At 35.2% G+C, this 24553-nt stretch overlaps 2 protein-coding genes across 11 annotated transcripts in view; one reads left to right on the forward strand and one right to left on the reverse strand.

Annotated features, from left to right (window-relative positions):
* Window positions 1-95: 95 nt before the first annotated feature.
* Window positions 96-13642, forward strand: LOC123550798 (kynurenine formamidase-like). 2 transcript variants are annotated; one of them, XM_053540104.1, is made up of 12 exons: window positions 96-129; window positions 1625-1670; window positions 2210-2300; window positions 2828-2932; window positions 5105-5153; window positions 7086-7171; window positions 7776-7854; window positions 8669-8772; window positions 9872-9950; window positions 10274-10409; window positions 11584-11688; window positions 13056-13642. In XM_053540104.1, exons 2-12 carry the CDS (start codon window positions 1653-1655, stop codon window positions 13125-13127), a joined length of 924 nt encoding a protein of 307 aa, XP_053396079.1. In that variant the 5' UTR covers window positions 96-129; window positions 1625-1652; the 3' UTR covers window positions 13128-13642. The 2 variants fall into 2 exon arrangements, with proteins under 2 accessions (XP_053396079.1, XP_053396077.1); XM_053540102.1 differs by having other exon boundaries at window positions 111-183.
* A 2096-nt stretch (window positions 13643-15738) lies between these two features.
* LOC123552588 (dystrophin-like) overlaps window positions 15739-24553 on the reverse strand; it is a 253635-nt gene continuing 244820 nt past the window's right edge. For all 9 annotated transcript variants that reach the window (XM_053540095.1, XM_053540089.1, XM_053540088.1 and 6 more), the window contains 4 exons: window positions 21607-21838; window positions 20988-21141; window positions 20557-20640; window positions 15739-19553 (listed from right to left, as the gene is read on the reverse strand). In XM_053540095.1, coding sequence (XP_053396070.1) covers window positions 19423-19553; window positions 20557-20640; window positions 20988-21141; window positions 21607-21838 — 601 coding nt within the window. In that variant the 3' untranslated portion in view covers window positions 15739-19422. The remainder of the gene's footprint in view (window positions 19554-20556; window positions 20641-20987; window positions 21142-21606; window positions 21839-24553) is intronic.

Here is a 24553-nt window from a genome sequence, read left to right on the forward strand (position 1 = left end):
AATTATATTTTTAATGATGTATTCGTTGTTTTTACAGCATACAATTTAACTGACTCACCAAAGACACAGTTTTAGTAAATTCGAAACTGATGCTATTTCAATGTAAACAAGTTATCTGACAACAGAAAGGTGAAAAAGTCAAGTTAAAAATTGAATGAATTTATTAATATGAAGAATTGTCAGGTTGTCTCTTTCAGAAAAATCATTCTTCTTTTGGATGACAACAATGTTATGAATGTAGTTTTCACATGACATTTATTTATTTTCAACTTAATGATCATTTTTTGTCCTTTTCTGAATAGGTGACATTTTGTTTAGAGACTGGCCAGTAGTCCAACAAATTTTACGCGATCCTAGGAAGTATTGAGATAATTTTTCCATATGGGCAATATCCCCACTCAAAAGACCAAAATAGGAGCGCAAATTTCCGATGAAATTTTCATTGCTGCTGGAATGCCTTGCCTTCAGATGTTGTCAAATTGTCTGGGCCAGTGTTCAGTCATGCAGGCTGTAAACCAGATTGAGCACTTCTCCCCTTAAATACACCTGCCCTGTTTTTAACCTGTTTTTAACCATTCTCCTTCTTGCTTTTTACCAATACTTTTTACTCGTTTAACATTCTTGCTAGTTGATGCGCAAAGTCTAGGTCCCCAGCAGGTGTTTGACTAAATGGAAAATAGATAGATAGGCGCTTTACATGCTATAGATTTAGATGCCGATTATGTTACATATTGGCCAGAAATTCAAATAAAACTTTCATGTATCAAAAGGGGATTCAATTTACCTAAAAATTCTCAAATAATATACAAAATTACGAATTTTCTGGTGACTTAAACCTATGTATGTACTGTACACGATTAATGTTTACCGTGTCAGCATGCCAATATGTGCAAGCGATAAAACCAATAACTTTACATGACTTTGTACTGTGATTTATCCCCCATTATTTTGTTTTTTCAAAGTTTTGACGTTTAGATTGCCCTGTCACAAATATAAAACAATCTGAACGTCGAATTATTTTGACTAGACTGGCTAGATGCACTAATGAGATCCTAGCTAGAACTTTGCTCAGTTAAATGGGACACATACCTAGACAAAGCCATAGCTTGAGGTTTTATTTTAAATCCGAGGGAGAAGGGTGTGTAACAAATATGCCTAAGATCATCGAAGCTCAGCACCCTACAAGTTCATTGCACCTGCAACTGACCAGTGATGCTTAGGTTTCAAGATAGCAAGGGGTTTGGTGCAGGCAGTGGACCCTGAAAGTTACATAACAGTCATACTTATAGATGATCAATAAAAGTGAAGTCATTCTGAGACATTTTAACTTTGATAACTTAGAAAGGCATGTAGCTATGGTATCAAGGGTTTTAAACAAGCCCTCCCACATCCCTTCTAAACTGCTGTCAAATGATTTATGTCTGAAGTGGTCGTCTAGATACAGATACAGCTATGACTTTATGAAGTTTGTGAACTTCAATGATCATTGTTTCTTAGGTTTAGTGAAAATCTCCAGTTTGCAATTAAAGAATATAGACCAAACCATATTTTGGTTAAGATTAAAGGATAAACCTGTTAGAGTTTAGAGTAATCAAGCATTTATTTTGTTGTCTTTCTGTTTCAGTTTGTGTCAAAGATTACTGTTGCTAGATATGATGGCATCTAGAGAGGTTGGTATATTTCAGAATTTCACTCTGTTTCAGTTAACCCTTACCCTGCTAAATTTCTATAATGAACTTGATCATCTTTCAGTTTGGACAGTACCAGTAACTGTTAAAAGGGGCGCTTACCAAAAAGATACTGACTGAATGGCGGCCAGTGCAGATCATGATCAGACTGCATGGATGTGCAGGCTGATCATGATCTGCACTGGTCACAAAGGTAGAATCAATGTGTCCAGCATGATAAGGGTTAATCTCTGCATTCAGGATACAATTAAGTTGGCATTGTAACAGTAGACAGTCAACAGACATGTTGTATGTTAATTTCTGTAATTGATACTTTTATGTAAACTAAGATAAGTAGATAAAAGATCAATTAAAGATGAACAACTAAGATGATGCACCTTTCCCCCTCCACCTGATTTTCTAGGGCTGAAGTTTTACAAAAAGAAGTAAGAACAAGTGAATGATAAATGTAATACAATATGTCATACATTGTCAGGTTTGTTTTTTAATTTGTGATTTCTTTACTTACTGTGTTGTTTCAGGAGCTGGAACATGCATATTCGCCGTCACGATGGTCTCACAGGATGGGATCTGATGATGTCATAAATGCTCACATCAAAACACTCACTGAAGGTCACCTCATTTCAGCCTTACAGTTTTATTTCATTTTACATTTTCTATACCTCACTATTTTGAATTAACATTCTACAAAATATACTGTAAAATCATTTAATTTCCTTGGCACGAAATTTATGCTTTTGGCCATCATGGGGATATAAATAACTAAATTTCAAAATTTGAGCATAATTAAAATGAATAAAAGTTTTACTTGCTAATTGAGAATTTATTATGTGGATTGACACAACCAGGAAATCCACAAAAATGAATGATTTCACAGTACTTGCTTTCCTCTCTATATTTAGACTTCCTCTCAGTATTTAGACTTCAACTCTATATTTAGACTTCCTCTCTATATTAGACAGTAGCTGAAATGGTTTTCATGTACATATTAGTTAAAGAAACAAGTGCACTTTTTATTTTTTAAAAAACATTTCTGTTGATTTTTATTTATAAGCATCTTACAGAGATTGGTTCATGCTAAAGTAAATAGCCACAAGAAAAACAACTTTTAAGTGTCAGTCTTTCTCTTTCTTTTACAGGTAGCAATTTAGCGAGAGAATGTGTAGACTGTGAGGTTGGCTTTAGTTTTGGTTTGTCAGAGAAAGAAAAGTTTGATGTGTTTGGAGCAAAAACTCTCCCAGGTGGTGAGTACTTATTTGAAAAATTAATTCTTTTTCTTCTGAGTCCATATAAAATGATGGACAGAATATAATCAGCATATCCATGAATTCCAGTAGCGATTTTTGTTTAATTTGCCTTTCATATGCTATCATTCACTTCACATGAACAGTGAAAAATGTATTTCATTTCTTATTTTTAGCTCACCAGAGCACAAAGTGTTCAAGGTAAGCTATTGTGACCGGTCATTGTCCGGCGGCGGCCGTCAACATTTGCCTTGTGAACACACTAGAGGCCACAGTTGTGACCCAATATTTATGAAACTTGGTCAGAATGTTTGTCTTGATGATCTCTAGGTCAAGTTCAAAACGGGTCTTGTGGGGTCAAAAACTAGGTCAGTTGGCCAGATCAAAGGAAAAGCTTGTATACACTTTAGAGGCCACAGTTGTGACTCAGTCTTTAGGAAACTTAGTCAGAATGTTTGTCTTGCTGATCTCTAGGTCAGGTTCAAATCTGGGCCTTGTGGGATCAAAAACTAGGTCACCAGGTCAAATCAAAGGAAAAGCTTGTGAATACTGTAGACTCAATCTTTATGAAACTTGCTCAGAATGTTTGTCTTGATGATATGTAGGTCAAGTTCAAAACTGGGCAATGTGGAGTCAAAAACTAGGTAACCAGACCAGATCAAAGGAAATCTTAACACTCTAGAAACCACAATTTAAGTTTGAAACTCACGAGAATCTGGGTCATGTGGGGTCAAAAACTAGGTCACCCAGTCAGATCAAAGGAAAAGCTTGTGAACACTCTAGAGGCCACAGTTGTCACCCTACCTTTATGAAACTTTATCAGAATGTTTGTCTTGATGATTTCTAGGTCAAGTTTGAAACTGGGTCATGTGGTCAATATCTAGGTCAGTAAACCAGATCAAAGGAAAAGCTTGTGAACACTCAAGAGGCTACAATTGTGACTCAGTCTTTATGAAACTTGGTTAGAATGTTTGTCTTGATGACCTCTAGGTTAGGTTTTGAATCTGGATCATGTGGGGTCAAAACTAGGTCACAAGGGCAAATCAAAGGAAAAGCTTGTGAACACTGTAGAGGCCACAGTTGTGACTCAGTCTTTATGAAACTTAGTCAGAATGTTTGTCTTGATGATCTCTAGATCAAATTTGAAACTGGGCCATGTGGGATAAAAAAAAACTAAGTAGGCAGGATCAAAGGAAAATCTTGTTAACACTCTAGAGACCACAAGTTAAGTTTAAAACTCATGAGAATTAGTCAGAATGTTTGTCTTGTTGATCTCTAGGTCAAGTTTGAATCTGGGTCATGTGAGATCAAAAACTAGGTCACCCAGTCAAATCAAAGGAAAAGTTTGTGAACACATTAATGGCCACAGTTGTGACCCAACCTTTATGAAACTTTGTCAGAATGTTTGTCTTGATGATCTCTAGATCAAATTTGAAACTGGGTTATGTTGGATAAAAAAACTAGGTCAGTAGGCAAGATCAAAGGAAAATCATGTTAACACTCTAGAATCCACGGTTTAAGATTGAAACTTGTGAGAATTGGTCAGAATGTTTGTCTTGATGACCTCTAAGTCAGTTTTGAATCTGGTTCATGTGGGGTCAAAGAGCAGGTCACCCAATCAAATCCGAGGAAGAACTTGTTAACACTAGAGAGGCCACAGTTGTGAATTTGAAACTGGGTCATGTGGGGTCAAACTTGATCAGTAGGCCAGATCAACTCCCGTGAGCAATATAGGGCCATCATGGCCTTCTTGTTACATGATATTTTCTTCCCATTACACATTTTTTTTATAAACTGCACACATTTTGTTGTACTTAACATTAGAATCAGCTTCTCGTCATTCAGTTCACCATACTGAACAACTGTGACATCATCTTTGGAACTTTCTCGCTGACTACATGCAGGCATCGTTAAAACGGGGCACATTATCACCAGGCATCAATTTCATAACTTTGGCACCTTTCCTTTTGCGGATCAAGCAAAATGAACTTCACAATTTTCAGTGAAACCAATAAGGAGAATGTAAATATTAGTATATGATACTTGTTCAAGGCTTTCAAGACTATGGTAAAAGTAATACTTAGCATCTTTTCAATTTTAAAGAAGATCTAATAAAATTACTTATATCTCCAGTGCCCAAGCATTTTTACAAATTGCTGTATTGTTTTGCAGATGCTCCTATATTTGTGTATATACATGGAGGCTACTGGTCAGCTTTAGGGTATGTTTATATTTAGTAAAAGTCCAAAATTTTTATGCCCCCAAAGGGAGGCATATCAGTTTTTAACTGTCCGTCCGTTCGTTAGTTCGTTCGTTCATCACAACGTTAACTTTCTCGCGAACCACTGCACCCAGGACCTTTGGGGTCACCTTTGGACTGACTTTGGGGTCACCAGGTCAAAGGTCAAGTTCACCAGGTCAAACGTTAACTTGTTGCATGAAGGCACTTTACTCGCGAACCGCTGCACCCAGGACCTTCAAACTTCACATGCTGATAGTACTTATTGAGTACACAATCCGTACTGACTTTGGGATCACCAGGTCAAAGGTCAAGGACACCAGGTCAAACATTAACTTTTTGCATGAAGGCACTTGTCTTCAAACCTTCAAACTTCACATGCTGATAGTACTTATTGAGTACACAACCAGTCAGTAGGTCAAAGGTGAAGGTCACCAGGTCACACATTAACTTCTTGCATGAAGGCACTTTACTCGCGAACAACTGCACCCAGGACCTTCAAACTTCACATGCTGATAGTACTTATTGAGAACATGACCCCTACTGACTTTTGGGTCACCAGGTCAAAGGTCAAGGCCACCAGGTCAAAGGTCAAGGTGCTGCGGGGGCATTTGTCACCATTAGTGACAGCTCTTGTTTCAGACTAATATCAAGATAGGATTGATGAACAAACTGTACTAGAAAGTGAAGTAGATGGGGTTTTTTTGTTGTTGTTTTTTTAGCTCACCTGAGCACAAAGTGCTCAAAGGTGAGCTTTTGTGATCACCCTAGAGGCCCCACCCCACCCATTGCCTTGTTGTCCTCTACCAACATTGTTCAAATTATAATCCTGGGGTGAAAAGAGGCCTTGCCTTGGGGGGGTGGGGGAGGGTGGGGTCTCAAGTTTTACACAGACTTATATAGGAAAAAGCTTTAAAATCTTCTTGTCTGAAACTGCAAGGCCTTCTTGACTTTTGATATTTGGTATGTTGCATTGCCTTGTGATCCTCTACCAAAATTTTTCAAATTACGCCCCTTGGTTGAAAAGAGGCCCTGCCCCGGGGGTCTCAAGTTTCACATAGACTTAATGTATAGGAAAAAACTTTAAAAATCTTCTTGCCTGAAACTGCAAGACATAGGCTTTTGATATTTGGTATGTTGCCTTGCCTAGTGTTTCTCTACCAAAATGTTCAAATTATGTCCCTTGGGGGAAAAGAGGCCCTGCCCAAGGGGTCCCAAGTTCAACATAGTCTTATATAGGAGAAAAGTCTTCTTGTCTGAAAGTTCAAGGCCTAGGCCTTTGATATTTGGTATGTAACATTGTTCAAATTATGCCCCTTGGTTGAAAAGCGGCCATGCCCTGGGGGTCACTTTATGAGTTATATAGGAAAAAATACTTAAAGAATTGTCAGGTCATATTTCCTAGACTGTTTAATTATAATTACCTGATGACCCCAAGTGATTAGGGGTCACTTGACTGTGACCTTGACCTACTGACCTACTTTCTTGTTTTTTAAGATACAGCCTTGAAATTTGGACAACATATACAGTTTTGCACACCAATCTTAAAACTGACTTTCAGTGACCATGAATGTGACCTACTGACCTACTTTCTTAATATTTTAGCATCAGTTTGCCATTTGAAACATGTGGCTCATACTACTCAGGTGAGCGATTCAGGGTCGATATGACCCTCTTGTTTGCCGAATTTGGTTCTTTAAAGACAAACTCTTGCATCTAAGATCTTTGTCATTATAAGAAAAGTATGTGCTATTCTTTAACAGAGGGGGTGCCATTGTATTTTTGAAATATTAGAAATATATTATTCAGAAAAGAAAATATGAAAAAAAAATCATATATCCGTTGTGAATTTCTTTAGAGAGGTGTAATTTTATAATATACTGCAACAGTTTTTCCCTTCATAAACATTTACAGGCGAGAGATGTCCAGTTTTATGGCACCAGTGTTGTGTAAAGCCGGAGCTGTAGTGGTCTCAGTAGGATATGATCTTGCTCCACAAGGTAAGTTACAAGTGTTGTGTAAAGCCGGAGCTGTAGTGGTCTCAGTAGGATATGATCTTGCTCCACAAGGTAAGTTACAAGCTCTGCTGTCAAGGTGTCAGTAAGATATGATTTTGCTCCATCAGGTCAGTTGCATAATAATTGCTCTGACTGGTGCCGAAAGTATCCATGTCTGTTCTTGTATCAATAAATTTTTTTTATGTTAGTTCATTAGAGAGGGAACAGACATACTTACCAGAAGCCATGGATTCTATCTGTAGGCAAGGACACACCAGTGCTTTCGGAAATAATCAGTATCGTGTAGGTCATGTACACTCCACATATGTGTTATTTAGCCCTTACCCTGCTACATTTCTATAATGAACTTATCATCTTTCAATTCGGACAGTACCATTAAGTTTTTAAAGGGGTGCTTACCAAAAAGATACTGACTGAATGGTGAACTGTGCAGATTTTGATCAGACTGCATGAATGTGCAGGCTGATCATGATATAAACTGGTCACAAAGACAGAATCAATTGTGTGCAGCAAGATAAGGGTTAATAATTGATGTTATCTATAGACCAGTTTAACCTACACTTTGTTTTACACATTTGTTTTGCAGCAAATATGGATGAAATAGTTTCACAGGTGAAGAAAGCCGTCAGTTTTGTACTCACTATGGCAACAAGACGGGGCTCAAGGTCAGTTGATATATTTTGTATAGTACCAGTGCCATTATAGTTCATCTGGATGTAAGTTCTGGTCGAGCAGTTGTGATTCCTCCTTTGTTAGTTGTTCATCACCAGTCCCTCTGACACCATACACTAGAGGATGATGAAAATTTACCTTGATGTTCTTGGATGGTTCGTCCCCCTTTTATGTTGTTGAAATAGTTTTGCCTTGTGCTTATAAGGACAGAGCTGAAAATCATCTAGTTAACCATAGTATATTAAGTGGGTGGGATCTGATAATGCATATAAATCTATTGATAGAGCTTCAAGTGCCTGTGATGTTATGTAGGAAGTATAAATTAAAACAAAAAGAACTGAAAATATAAAAATTCACCAGTTTTTAAAGGTTTATTCTAAATATATCTCTTAGATGCACTGTGACCCCGACATTGTTTCTTTCCATTTTTCCAATTTGAAGCATTTTTTTGTGTCATTAAAGCAGCAAAATATTTTATAAATCTTAACAGCAGATTTTTTTGTAGGTTCAGTTTTTCCATTGAAAAAAGGTGGATTGGGTAATTATGCCAACTTGTAAAAATGAAAAAGATTTCTTAGTGATATTTATGATTATATAATCTAAAGTACCCCCATTTTTTAAATTTTACTTAATTTCAGAAATGCTTAAATAGTGGCTGAAGAAAATGCCTATAAAATTAAAATGAGTTTGGTGACCTATGTTTTTTCTGCCCATATTTGTCTTAGAAATTAATGTTCTTCAAGCTCATAGAGTATGAAAATATTCTTAACTGTAGAAAGTGATTCTATTGTTCCTATATTGTTGCAGTGGTGTGTATTTGTGTGGACATTCAGCAGGTGCACATCTTGCAGCATTAATGTTGTCCCAAAACTGGTTAGAGGAAACTATGGTCAGTCCTGGTATGATAAAAGGTAAGTCGGATGTACCAAGTGTAAATGTCACTGAGCAATCTATGGTTATTCCTAAGATGTAAAATATTGTGAACTGTTATCAAGAGCTTTTCTGAAGCCTTATTTTCACATACTGGTAGAACTTAACTTTATAAAATCATCAATAACACAGAGTAATGTGAAAATATAACTTGAAGAGAGGACATGTTAAAAAAGTTACATTAGATGAAAGAAATGTTCTCATATATATACTATTGATTTGAGGCCTCACTGGCTGAGTGGTTAATGATGTGTACTTTGAATCACTTGACTCTCACTTTTTAGCTCGACTATTCAAAGAATAGTAGAGCCATTGGACTCACCCATGCGTCCGCGTCTGCGTCGGCGCCCGCGTCCCGATTTGGTTAAGGTTTTGTATGTAAGCTGGTATCTCAGTAACCACTTGTGGGAATGGATTGAAACTAGGGATGGGAACGAATATTCGAATATTCGAAAATCGGTTAATTCGAATATAAAAATCAAATTAGAATATTCGTAAATTATTGTAATTTTTTTTTCAAAATAAGCATCATTGATTTTGGGCAATATGAGCGTGCTAATTCTACAGAATAAAACCATGTCATGTTAGTTTATCGCATATCAAAAGATGTCCAATTAACAAGAAAATAGCAATGCATAATTGGCAGGGGCCATCGTTATGGATTAACAGTTTGCAACAGGCGTCAGTGTGTCAGATGCATGTCAAAAGATGTCCAATTAACAAGAAAATTGCAATGCATAATTACCTGGGGTCATCACTACGGATTAACAGTTTGTATTAGGCACAAATGTGATATCTTTTTATCTTTTGTTCATTTTTATTGGTGCCTGTTTTATGTGACAAGTTGTAGAATTTTTTTTTCGAAAACAATACCAAACTTGTAGATATTGTCGATCTTTTCACAATATTTTGTACGACGTTTCAGACCATCCGCAGAATCAGTTTTCATTCGCAATCGGCTGTATTCAAATTATATTTTGAAGTAGTTAATAATAAAATCAAGAAAAACATATGATTGATGCATAAGTTCATATTGAGTAACATAAAACTCAACAAAGTAACGTAACATTGTTATTTCAGGTGCTGTGTTGGTTTGCGGAGTATATGACCTGAGACCGTTGGTCAACACTTACGTCAATGATCCCCTCAAAATGACAGTGTAAGCAGATACATATATGAAACTCAACATAAAAAGATAACGTACCACCTTTTTTGGATTAAGTTTTTATTTAAAAGTCTTTGTTCTAATTTCTTGTTTTAATTCTTAGTTGATTAACAAGAAATTATTTTGAAATACCAAAACCTCTTTTTTTACCTAAGGCAATTTTTGTTATGCCTTTTTATTCTCTATTCTTTATTGTTACATTTGGGAAAGTGAAACATTTTTGTCATAACACTGACTGGAGATCAGTCACAAAATGCTGCCTTACCATTGGTCAGTTTTAAAATATTTTTGAGTGGTAACCAACGAAAATATTACAGGGAGGATGCAGTGAGGAACAGTCCAGTGACACATCTCGACAAAATTGCTGGGTTCAGTGAGAAAAGAAGATTTATTGTTGCCTATGGTGATCATGATCCACCCGAGTTCCAGAGACAAAGTACAGAATTTAACATTGTAAGTATGTAGTGTACCCATTATTGTACTTTAGATTTGGTAATTATGCCCCCTCATTTATGTGGGGGGGGGGGTGCATATAGCATTGCTCCTGTCCGTATGTCAGTATGTTCATCCGTATATACATCCTGGATTCCTGTCCTACTCCTCTCACACTGATTTGCTTCAAACTTTCACAGATGAACAAGCTTGATGTGATCATAAAGGAAGGATTGTTTTACTGTGACTATAGTTACTGCAGATACCATTTGATAGTTTTGTTATTTAGAATATAGAGAAAAAAGAAAAATCTTGTGTGTCCAGCTCCTCCAACACTGTATTGAAAGGAATGCTTGAAAGTTTCACAGATGAAGGATCTTGATGTGAAGATGACCATAAGTAATGGACTTTTTTCTGTGGCTATTTTTTTCTAGAATTATGGCCCTTTCTTAATTTCACAAAATAGACCATAGTGTAGAAATTTGGTGTGTGCAGCTCCTCACATTTTTTAGAGGAATGGATTCAAAGTTGCTCAGATGTACAACCTTATCTGATTTGACCATAAAGGATGGGCTGTGACCATTTTGACCAGTATTATGGCCCTTCGTTTAGGTAGTTCTTCACATCTGGATTGAAATTTTTTCTACAATGTAGAATTTGATTAAATTTTGATTTTTCAAAACTTCAAAATATACCTGGAAAATTCAGTAAATAAATTTTTTGCTAGTCTAAGACTGATTTGAAAAATTTGAACCTCGTGCAATATTTCATAATGGGAGTCTATGGGAAAATCATAACTTTCATAACATTTTCGCAAATAGAAATATTTCTACAATGTAGATTTTGATGAAACTTCTCACAGTGTGTCCAGCATGATAAGGGTTAACATTTTGTGAAATGTGAGCGTGTGTATTTTAGGACATAATGCAGATTAATTTTTGCAAACATTTTGAATTTGTGAGTGGCATATATTTGCAAAAACAGAATCGTCACAAGTATTACCAAGTGTGCAGTATTTGGACAGTTTTAAGGAATGGAACTGTGGACTTATTCTACTTTACACCATTTTTTTGAATGAAGAAAATTTTAAACTTGTACGGACAGTTTCCTTGGAATACCAGTTCTATTTATGTTTTAGGTTGTGACTGCATGAGTTGCCCAAGTATAGATAAACCTGAGTGTATATATATTTTAGGCCTTATCTTCACGAGGTATACAATCCACTCTGATGGTCATACCAGATACTGACCACTTTAATGTGATAGAAAATCTACAGCTGGAGGATTACAGTCTCAGTCAGGTATCTTACAATATATATATCTGAGTGAAATAAGAACTGTGATAAGGGATAAGTGAAATTATTGAAATCTTAAGTTCATTTAAAGGAATGTTTACCAAAAATGAAAAAAAAATCAAAGATACCCTCAAAAACATTTCCAGACAAATAAGAAATAAAGTTTTCACCAGAAAATAGACTCCTTTAAAGGCGTACGCTAGAATTCCCTGTATATGAGATGGGCAAAAATTTTCCCAATAACAGAATTTCTTTAAACTTTGGATTATTAATGGACAATCATCTAAGAAACAAAAAAATGCAATAAAAATCATAGGTCACGGATTCGAAAAGAGTTATCATGCCCTTGAAAAACGTCATTTATGGGGAAATGCGTTTTCAAGGACAGATAACTCTTTTTCGCTACGGTGACCTATGATTTTTATTGTTCTTAGATGATTGTCCTTCAATATCCAAAGTTTGAAGAAATTCTGTTATTGGGAAAATTTTAGCACCAAATTCTAGCATACGTCCTTAATATATACAGTCAAACTTCGTTCGCTCGAACTCAGATAATTTGTACACCACTTTTCGCTCGAACTCGGCGTCAGGTCCAGGCAGTATCCCTGTTTAATGATTTTTGTTTGATGGCTCGAACTACCTATTCCTAGAACAAATTTTGCTGATCCCATCAAGGTTAAGCTAATGAAGTACGACTGTAATAAGGTTCAATATAGAGTAACAGAAAAAACATCAGCAGCATGCATTGATTATTTATAACAAAGATATGTCTTCAGTAAGAATTTCAACCTGTTTAATAAAAAAGAAGTAACAGGCATTATATCTTATGTGTCATCTTTTTGCGGCTATCCTAACTTCTGGAGAAACTGTATTCAATTGAATATTTAGTGACATTCTGTCTTAAGTTTTTTAATAATGATCAAAATTTGAAATAGTATGTGTGCACCCATCACATGTCTTTGTGAAACATGTTGTCAACTCGGTGCAAAAACTTTAACATTTAACCTACTAAATTTCTATAATGGACTGGTCCGTCATTCAGTTTGGGCAGTACCACTTCTTATTCAAAGAGTTGTTCACTGAAAATTTACTGATTGAATAGCAAACATTGCAGACCATGATTAGTCTGCCTGGACGTGCAGGCTGATCTTGGTCTGCACTGATCACAAAGGTAGAACCACTTGCCACCAGCAGGCTAACGGTTAAGTCATTGCAGTTACCCACACTAGTCTTGTGCTTGATTATTTGACAAGTAAATCTATCGCTGCAGAACAGGGTTCAAACACACTGCATGTTGGCTACTTTCATATATATATATTTTAAAACATGTTTCCTAACATTATGCATTACATGTGGGCACTTCTTTATTTCAGGAAATTGTGAAGCTCATGAATTTAAACATTGGTCCCATCCTCGACCAGATGCAGTCAACAAATATATCCTAGTCGTACATAAACAGTGGATTTGTTTGATGGGGAATTTGTGGTGCTGGGAACCAGTCTTTCAAACTAATTGTGTGGACTGTGTCTATGCCTAAAAATTGTGCTGGGTATTAGAATTATATCATAATTGTGTATCGGATGGCCAGTCTTTCAAACTGAATGGTGTTTGGTACTGGAATTATGTTAAATTTTTGGTATGGAAGCCTGTCTTTTAAACTAATTGTGTGAATTGTGGCCTAAGTTTGCACTGGGTACTGGAGTAATGTGAAAAATTGGGTGCTGACTTGTGACAGATAAATTTGAGACTTTGGTCAAAATTTGTACTGCTTGGAAACAGAATAGCAATGTGGACTAGGAGATAATCTTTGTGAAGCTGGGTGGCAGAAAGTTGCAAATGAAACTTCGGACACAAAAACAGGATACATAAAGTACACAGAAACAGAATACAGGAAGGACCAAGAAACATGACACAAAAACAGGATACAGGAAGTAAACAAAAACAGAATACAGGAAGTACACAATAACAGAATACAGGAAGTACACAAAAACAGAATACAGGAAGTACAAAGAAACAGGACACAAACAGGACACTGGAAGTACAAAGGAAATGGATACTGGAAGTATACAGAAACATGACACAAAAACACAAAAATAAGTAGAAAAGGTATAGAAAACAAGAAACAGAAACAGGGTACAAGTCATTGTGTTGTCAACATGATAAATGTTTTTTTTTACCTACAAAAAAGTAGATCATATAATGGAGTGTGTTACTGCTACCAACATGACAATAGAGTATTGATATTGTTACCCACATGATAATGGAGTGCTGTTGTTACCAACATGATAGTGAAGTGTTGTTGTACCAGCATGATAATGGAGTGTTGTTGTTCGGATAGAACATGGAAGTTTATACTCTGATGCTTTCCTTTGTAATACCACAAATGGTTTAGTTATATTTAAGAGAAATGTTAAGTGTGCAAATAATCATGTACATACAGGATATTACATGTGTCTTTTCATATTGAATTTATTAAACGAGTTGAATAAAATAATAAAATGAGAGGCTCTGCCGAGCATTTTATCAATTTTATTCAACGAGTTTAATAAATTCAATGTGGAAAGTCACAAATGTAATATTCTTTTTATCACATGTAAGCTTTTCCAGCGGAAACATAAAAAATTCTACTTTCTTTAACTATTATAAACAAGTCAGTTTGACCAACGTCTCCGATACTTTAAAAGCCGTCGACGTCAAAGCTTTATTACACTAGTGTATAATCATTTTTATGTAATGGCCTTATTTTACTCCTGCGACGTCAAACCTGTGATAAAATGAAAAAACTGAGATCCTTTAAGTCATGATTGTCTGGGTCCAGGATTCTAGAAAGGGAAGTTGCCGTAACTGCCTTTATAATGCAACCAAATATTACACATCACTTTGTTGTAGTAAAAATTATATATTTGGTCAGATTTATTAAAATCAACTGAAGATTTAAAGAATATAGGGAAAATTTAATTTTAGCGTCGAAGTTTCAGACTTAAAATAGTGAGGAACACAGACTAGATCTTCTGCTCAACTCATCCAAGTATCAGAACTTTTTGAACTGCTTTTCCTCTGTTTGCAGCCTTATATTTGAGTGCTTCAACTGAACTCGTCTGGACAAGATATCCTCACAGGATGTGAAATATTCCTTTCTTACCATATTATTTATGTGTTCATCAAACTAATATTATTTGTTAATAAACCTAATTGAATACGAGTAGATAATTCATTGACTTGTCATACGTTTCACTCTGGGCTTACTTTTAGTAAGATCCAGTGGTTTATACAGCACAACAGAAGTATAGCTGCATCCAATAGAACCTTTTTGAGCAAAGGTTGCATGCATTTTCATTGACAATTATATACATAGATAAAAGTGTTGTCATTATGCAAATGAAGGGTCACTGGTTTTTACTCATCCGTAATTTTGTATATACTATATAACCTCTGTGGAAGAGGACTGCTCCCTATCATTGCCGATGATTCTGTTGCTGTTTGTCTATTTTGAAAGGAACAGATACACAGATGCCATAGGTTGACTTAGGCACTTCTTTTTGGATAGGTTTCAAGTTACAGTAACAAAATTTAAGACAATTTGTGACTTTCTAGCTGAAATTGGTGGAGAAAGACCCTGGCTTTCCATCCATACAGTACATTCATTATTACAGGCACTGGGTAGAACCACTGGACAAAGTCCAGTCAGCTGTGTATCTTCTAATCTGAAAGAATTCTTCATTACAAGGAAGAAAACTACTTATACCACCTTAATACTGTAAAATCATTTAATTTCGTGGGCATGAAATTTCGTGGTTTTGGTTAAAATGGCAATTTCGTGGGGATATGAATTTGTGGATTTCAACTTCTGAACATAAAATGAATGGGAATCTAACTTGTTCGTTGGGATAACATTTCGTGGATTGACTCTTCCACGAAAATTAATCCCCCATGAATATTAATGATTTCACAGTAACACAATACAACTGCACTGGTATTGCGCTGGATCAAATACCAGCTTATTTATATTCTTTGCCATGTTCATCTAGTACGGAACTGTATATACAACAGAAAACCTTCCTTTGTTTGTATCAAATTTTATTTGCATTTTATAAATCTATAGATATCAATAATGACCTTCTGAACACACAACCATTCATCTGCATTTTACATGTTTACACAGATAGGTAAATACTTTAAATATGGTAAATATAATAAAAGCAGTAAAATGGTATGTAAAAGGTAAATAAAATGGACATTTATGGTTAAAATATCTCATCATGTACATGGACAGAAACAGGCTGTCATTCACAGAAACTTCAAATACCACATGACCCTTAAGGTCAAGGTCATAACCCTTGTAATTTAAAATGAAGGGTCATGACCTTTGACTCCAAGGTCATTTAGAATACAACCATGTGTGACCAGTAAAACAAAGATGACTGGTGTTTATTATATCTTAATTAAAGTAAAACATTCAAACCAGTCAAAAAAACAAATTTTGGTGTACTTGATTGAATCTGTAACATTTTTCACCTTCTGTGGAGCAGACAAAATATGTGTAAAATTCTGTAGAAATTTGTAACTGCTTTTTAAACATCTGTGGTTTTAACACAACAAGTCATAACTTTTACACATGATTGGATTGTTGTAAAACAGTCTCTCCTATCAACCCTTAATTCACAAAAACAGTTGGAACTATAAAACTATTCCAGATACACTCTAGGACTACACTACACACCCTTCCAAAATCAGTTCTAAAATTTGACCAGAATATCTTCAATTAATGTGTACCCTTTAACGAAATGTTCCTGTCACAAGAGAGAAAAATCTGCCCTATTCTACCGAAGAACATCCATTTCCTTTACGAAAATCTATGCACTGACTCATACAATAGAGTAACTAATTTCTAAATATTGATGCATACCAGTAATAATATTGTGAAAATAAAGTTTACTGATGAAAGAAGCCACTTAAATAATGCTGCATATCCTTAAAATGAAAATATTTAAAAAAAAATTCTGGTCAGATTTGACTAACATTTGAAAGGGTGTTACAAATTTAAATACAACCATTTATTGTTTTATCTACAAAAATGTATTTAGTATTTGTGTTATTATAGCACCATAATAAATATATGTGAGTTCCTTAATATATACATATATTTAGTATTACAACATATCAGGAAAACGAAATAAAAGATCATTCCTCAGACATTTGGAAACTTTTCATGCCTGCTACTCACAAATAGGTCTGGTACCTACTAAAGTCTTGTTGGTCAATACTGGTACCCATACGTACATCTACCATATACCAGTACCTACATGTTGGTCTATACTGGTGCCCATATATAAGTATACCAGTTGGTACCATACATAGGTCTAAACTGGTACCCACATGTAGGTCTATATAATACTGGTACCCATACGTAGGTCTAAAATGGTACCCACATGTAGGTCTATATAATACTGGTACCCACATATAAGTCTAAACTGGTACCCACATGTAAGTCTAAACTGGTACCCACATGTAGGTCTATATATACTGGTACCCAAATGTATGTCTATAGTGGTACCCACATGCAGGTCTATGTAAAATCTGTTACAGAAAATTAAGTTATTTCTGTAAATTGCTATTTAAGTTTATCCGTACAGTAAACCTACATGGTGAACGAAAATATTTGAAATCTGGAAAGCTTTTTACAATCTGCTACGCTTCCTAATTACTGTGCAGAAAATACTTCACAGTGAACTATGTGACAGAACTAAACTGCATGTGATAGTAAATGTGAGCAATGCATGAATTTAAGAGAAATAAAAAATGTCTAAATGCTTTTTTATTCATACTTACAAATTAAAAAAGCCATCAAATCAGTAAATTGGTGTCAGAATTGAAAGTGCTGAACTAAAGGTCTACAATTCTATAACATAAAGCGTCAACATTTCCCTGAATTTTATAAAAATCTCATTTGCAGTATCTGTACCATCATTTTAGTACCTTTTTGTTTCAAAACATATTTCCAGAATTAATTTACACTTGCATAATTAGTATTACCAGTCCTATATATATCTACACATTGGAATTAAAATCTAGGGCTTTGTATCTATGCTTTAATAAAATTAAATAAAAATATGACTACATATAAAATAAGGAATGGATGGGGGATGATACATAATAAAAGAATAATAATAATAAAATATTTGTACAGATGGTAACATTTAAAATGTCCACATGGAAGAAACAGTTTATGCTAATTTGTGTCAGTAGAATTTGTAAATGACCTTGAAGTCCACCTTTAATAAAAACTGTTTGTAAAACACATATGACCCCCTCAAAACAATGGGTATAACTATCACACTAATAGATATCTACTTTCGATGTTAGTTTGTCTAAGTATTCTCCATTTATGGATTGGAAACTTTTTTTCTGTCACCTTGACACCTGACCTGACACAAAAATTTATTTATTTGGGTTTTACGGCGCACCAACACAGTATAGGTTATATGGCGCCAAACAGGACTACAAATTTTGGTTTCACATCCCATTTACATCGAAATAAAAACATGAGGTATGAAATCAAAATTTGCATACCTGCTGGAATCACAGTTACTGCAAAACCAAGTGTTAAGACCCTATTAGTTGCCTCTTACGATCATGCAAGCCCGGTAAGCTATGGGTAATCTAGTGATCACTTGCAATCTTGCTATGGTAAAAGTAGGCCCAAGTATTCTCAAGATATTCCTTGAGAAATAAACTGTCTACAGATGGACTGACCAACTGACCAATCAACAAGAGCCGAACAATATAACCTCTTCTTTGAAGAGAATCATAAAAATGAAAAACAAAATCATCATCATAATACATGGGTATCTTACTATGTGTGTAAAATTCAATTGCTCAAAATTACGATAAAAACAACTGCTGGTAGTCGCACACTGGTTTCAGCTAACAAAAGTTGTAATTAACAAAAATAAAGCACAATTGGTGAAATGAGCATTTTGTTACTTTTTGCCAACATAAAAAGTAGTAAATCATACGTCAGTGCATAACGGTATACAGTTTTTTAACATGTTTCGAAAATATTTGAACTTACACATTTGTGTCATTTTCTCACAACCTCCCAAATCTAAATTTATCTGAAAACCTTGCCATTAAAAGAATTGCCAGCACAAGCAATGTGCTTTAAATTTACACTGTTTCATTTTTATAGAAAAGTTACTTCCCTTGAAGAAAAATCCAGCACTTGCGAAATCAAAACAAAAAAATATTAATTTAAAATGCTACCCTTCTTCCTTCGATAATCAAGCATTTTAAAACTCAGTATTCACTAACTACTCAATATCCTTAATTTGGAACAGTTGCTATAGTTACACTTACTACGTTTATGCCATTGATCTTTCTTCATGAACTTAACGATATTTCAAAACATTTACTACTATTCTAAAGTAATGGCCTCAACAACCCTTCCCGTTTATTTCCCTCCATATTAAGTTCCAAATAACATACAAATTTGTCTAGTATTGTATCATGACAAAATGATGTACTGGCTGGGTGTAAGATTCAATCCACTTGTGGTATTGTGGCAGAAATGTATCAACTGGCGGTTGACTATCTCATATATAGCATTTGTGTCTGAATGACTGCTTTTTTGTAGTCTTCTTGGCAGACACATATGTATCAGTGGTATGTGAGAGCAGACATTTATCTAGTGACACAAATGGTCCTGAATTACGACATGTCTTTCGAGTGTTTGGCCGTGTGTCAGTGTTTGTTGTTGTCTTCAACGATGGTGTCACCGTTGTCATCGGTCATCACTGTGACCAGAGATCCTACAGCCTTGCCGACCTGACCCGCCATATTGAACAACTCGCCAACATTATTGGAACCCGACACTGTAAAATATAATTAAAATTTTACGTAAATTTTAGATATTGTGATATTGCTTTATTCTGAATAACATGAAAGAGGAGACAAATACAATGTTGCTGTTAATTCTTTTTGTAAAGAAAAATATTCGAAAGCAATTCTATACTTATGAAAAGGTATGACAAGTGCAAAATAAAACAACAGCTGTCGGGGGGACAGCAATGCTCGTCTATTCAACAGCTTTGTGAATATAAAAGTCCAAAAAGGGGCATAATTTTGTAAAATTGCAAAATGGGGTTATGGAACCTGTACACTGCATATTAGATTATGACAGTGGACAAGTGTATGAAGTTTCAATTCATTCCCAACAGTGGGTACTGAGATACCAGATTACATATAAATCATTAACAAAAAAATTCTATGTCGAAAAAGGGGCATAATTTTGTTAAAATGCAAAGTAGAGTTATGGAATCTGTGCATTTCAGGTCAGATCATGACAGTGAACGAGTGTGTGAAGTTTCAATCCATTTCCATTAATGGGTACTGAGACAGCAGCTTACATACAAAAACTCAACCAAATTGGGATGCCGACACTGACGCATGGGCGAGTCCAATAGCTCTACCTATTCTTTGAAAAGTCTAGCTAAAAAGTCAATACGTGACAGTGTTTGAAGTTTTTGTTTTGTTTTTGTTGGGTTTAGAATAACAATGATACAATTTAGGTCATATGGCAACTTTTCCTGTGAAGAAATACCCCAGGTGCCACGCTAGGCATTATTTCAGACATGGACTGCCACAAGATAGAATCACCAACCTTCCATAAGCCAGCTGGATGGCTTCCTCACACGAAAGAATTCTACACCAAGCAAGGTTTCAAACCCACATCAGTGAGGGGCAAGTAAGTCAGCAGCCTTAACTTCTTGGCCATGGATGTCCCTTAAAACTGCTTAAAAGGTCTCAATTAAGACATAATTATACTAAAATATCTCACTGTATATTTACTGGAATATTCAAGCAGTTTTAACTTACCCCTGGCTCTGTCAGCACTGTATGGGGGTAAAGAATTATCAGCACCTAACACTGGACTCATATTCTTGTCATCATCGTGCAAACCTGGCAAGAAAATAATAATACATGCATTTCAAAATGTAAATAATTATATTGAATGACACTTCAACAATACTTGTACTGCATTGTTTTTAGTGAAAACTTAATGCTTCTACACTAAAAGGAAAGATTTGATTGACCATCCCTAAACTAACTTCCAAAGGAAGGTTAAGTGCTTTAAGTTTATAAAGAAACATTAGTGTGTTCAATTTCTTCAAATTTTAGAAATATGTATTAGGACTATCTGTATTTCAAACAGAATTCTGAGTTCATGCTCCAATTTTCAAATTAAGCTCTCAAAATATCTCGATTAAAATGTAGAAAAAAAAAGTCAAAAAAAGTATGGGACCTACCTGTATGTTCATGACCATTCATCTGTGGTGTGGATTCTAGCTGCGGTATCAAATATTTGGATGTACCACCGGGGAGGGAACTATGGGATGAACTGGGCGTGGTCATTGGTGAACCATGTATGGATGAGGATAATGATAAACTCTTATCTCCCGACTGAAATATACACAATGATAACGTCTCATTATTCAGTACAATGTATAGTAAAACCTCAATGAAACCTTTGAAGATGTTTTAAATGATAAATGAAAAGCCAGAGAACATACTGTCTATACTCTAAGCCTTATACTCGGCTTAATGGATGGCTTATTTTATCTGATTTTATTGTGGCCATATCCCTTTAAAACGAGATGGGCAGCGACAGTTAAAAGTTATCACGCTGTCTTGAAACGTCCTATTGTTTGGACTATGTCTATACCAGACATAACTTACATAACATAGATAAACTAGACACTACCTACATAATGTAGTAATTTTAAGTCATTTTATATATTTTGAGCACAAAAATAGATAATGGTCGTAACAGATTCAAAATTCATCTTTTAAAAATTGTTACACAGCACTACTTAACTGTTTACAAAAGGAGCTGTATATATTTCTTGAAAGATTCAGAAAACTAACCTGTTCTAACAAATGTCTTAATCTCTGTAACTGAGCCTCTAGTTGTCTATTGTGATCTTCTAGAATTCTCATCCTGGCTTCTAGACGACCTTTATGTTGCCGTAGCAACTTAGCTTCTGCAAGCATTTCTTCATCATGATTTGTGAAATCATCTTCGTTTGCCTGAAGTGTCTTCTCATTGTTGTTATGTTCTTGTTGCGTTCGAAGTCTGTCGTACTCCGCTTGTAATGTTCTGGGAAAAAAAAAAATATAGACGGCATTTTAAAATGAGCCACGCCATCAGAAAACCAACATAGTGGGTTTGCGACCAGCATGGATCCAGACCAGCCTGCGCATCCATGAGAAAACCAACATAGTGGGTTTGCGACCAGCATGGATCCAGACCAGCCTGTGCATCCACGCAGTCTGGTCAGGATCCATGCTGTTCGCTAAAGGTTTCTCTAATTGCTTTAGGCTTTAAAAGCGAACAGCATGGATCCTGACCAGACTGTGCGGATGCGCAGGCTGGTCTGGTTCCATGCTGGTCGCAAACCCACTATATTGGTTTTCTTATGGCGAGGATCAAATGTTTTGAAACTTTTTATTTTAAATTTTGATTGCATATATAAGAATTAGTCTTACTAAGATGTATTATTCAATGGGAGTTGGTTTGTTGGATTTACAATTTCTCCCCAGTTGAATTCAGTTCATGCAAGAATTAGTTATGAACGGAATTCTAAGGTTCCTTACCAATATTTAATTGATAACTTTCACACATAGATCAATTCCCAGCTTCTCCAGTGCAAAACTGACAATTTTCACAAATGGATTAATTCCCAATTTCCATACCAGTACTAAATTGACAATTTTCACACATGGATTATTTCCCGATTTTTATACCAGTACTAAATGTCAAGTTTCATAAGGATATCAAGAGTTGTATATTCTAACTCTATCAAGAATAGTCGATGCCCAAACCAGTGAGAGAACAATATGATGTCAAATTACTGCATGAGTCTGGATCATTATTACTCTGATGAATGATCAGCATAATTTCTATCATTACGTTTGCCCCCTCGTAGCTCAATTCTTGTGTGCCTTTTAATAATCTGACCTGTGTTATTTAGGCAATAATCCACACAAAGACCTTGGTTGTTTGATATGTATACAAAAAGACTCATATCCAAAAGAATATACATGATTTTAGTTGGAGGAGTGGGTGATAGTAATTCTGAGCTAGCTTTTGTAGTCTAACCTCTTACTACATAGCCTTTCTTCAGGAGAGTAGTGAATACACTTCAGTTTAACCTTTACCCTGCTCAGTTTCTAAAATGGACAGATCCATCATTCAATTTAGGCAGTACCACTTATGATTCAAAGGGGTGTTCACTGAAAATTTACTGACTAAATAGCAAACAGTGCAGGCTGATCTTGGTCTGCACTGGTCAAAGGCAAAATCACTTGCCGCCAACAGGCTAAAGGTTAAATAAAGATTTTAAAACCATGAATAATTAAATTATTTTTTGATATATTGTGCACCTCTAACAATTAGTAAAATGTTAAAATTGGACTCTGTTCATTTATTATTTTGCATTTTCTACAAATGTGTATTTGCTTTGCAAATTCTGATATTATGCCATTAAGCACCAAGACAGTCCTTTTAAAATCTGTACAACAGGATATTACAGCCAGTGTGAACAACATATAATTCAAAATTGTTTGCTTGTCTGCATTGCTATGGTTACACTTTAATCCACAAATAATTACAATACAGGCAGTAATCGATGTGAAGCAAGAAAAGAACAAACAGTGTCTGTTTCATTTCTGTCTTTCTAGATGTTTCACAGCAACAATTAGCTGATGTAAACTCTGATATATACCAGAATATTCAATGTAGCAGACCTTCTCAGTCAATTTTACCTAATAAAGGCATCTGATAACAAGGCACATTTTTTCTCCATCTGAAAACTGGAACCAGCAACAATATATACACACTAACTAGATTACAAATTCCATGCAGAGCAATAAATAACAGGATAAATTGATCAGCAGAATGCAAATTAACTTCCTGAAAGACATGTTAAAAAGGATTAAGATTTTTTAAATGGAGAGGGTGTTCCAGTTAACAACGCACCCATTGCCCAGGCTTAATTTCATTCCATACTGTCTTAACCTTTACCCTGCTAAATTTCTAAAATGGACTGGTTCATCATTCAATTTAAGCAATACCATTTATTATTCGAAGGGGTGTTCACTGAAAATCTACTGACTAAATGGTGAACACTGCGGACCATGATCAGCTTGCATGGACGTGCAGGATGATCTTGGTCTGCACTGGTCGCAAAGGCAGAATCACTTCCCGCTAGCAGGCTTAAGGTTAAAAATGATTAGGTATCATATATATACATATGGTATTATGTGTGTGTCTTTTTGTACTGAATTTATTCATTCAATTTAATAAATTCAATGTGGAAAGACAAAAATGTAATATTCTTTTTATCACTTGTCAGCTATTAAAATTTCTTCTTTATCTATTATAGACCAGAATCTCCTAGACTTAAAATGACATCAGCATCAAAGCTTTATTACACTAGTATAATACTAAAATTTTGTAATGGTTTTATTTCCCTCCCACAATGTCAAACATAAGATAAATGTATTTATATGGACTTTCCACATAATACATGTATGGAATGCCATTTTCCCTGTTGTATGGTCTATCCACACATACATGTATGAAATGTTGTTTTCCTTGTTGTATGTTCTATCCACACATACATGTATGGAATGCCATTTTCCCTGTTGTATGGTCTATCCGCAAATACTTGTATGGAACAGCAAATTGTCCTTGGTGTATTTACATGACCTGTCCTAATGTAAACGAATTGAATCTCAAGTGAACTGTCCACACATTTAAGTATGAAACCTTAAGTTTTCCCTTGTGTATTTTTATGACTTGTCCACACAT

Source organism: Mercenaria mercenaria, chromosome 4, assembly GCF_021730395.1.
Source record: "Mercenaria mercenaria strain notata chromosome 4, MADL_Memer_1, whole genome shotgun sequence".
In the NCBI taxonomy this organism is placed as follows: domain Eukaryota; kingdom Metazoa; phylum Mollusca; class Bivalvia; order Venerida; family Veneridae; genus Mercenaria; species Mercenaria mercenaria.

Coding starts and splice junctions, on each gene's coding strand:
- LOC123550798 (XM_053540104.1), top strand. Junction 7,172..7,775: donor ATATGATCTTGCTCCACAAG/GTAAGTTACAAG, acceptor TTTGTTTTGCAG/CAAATATGGATGAAATAGTT. Junction 10,410..11,583: donor AAAGTACAGAATTTAACATT/GTAAGTATGTAG, acceptor TATATATTTTAG/GCCTTATCTTCACGAGGTAT.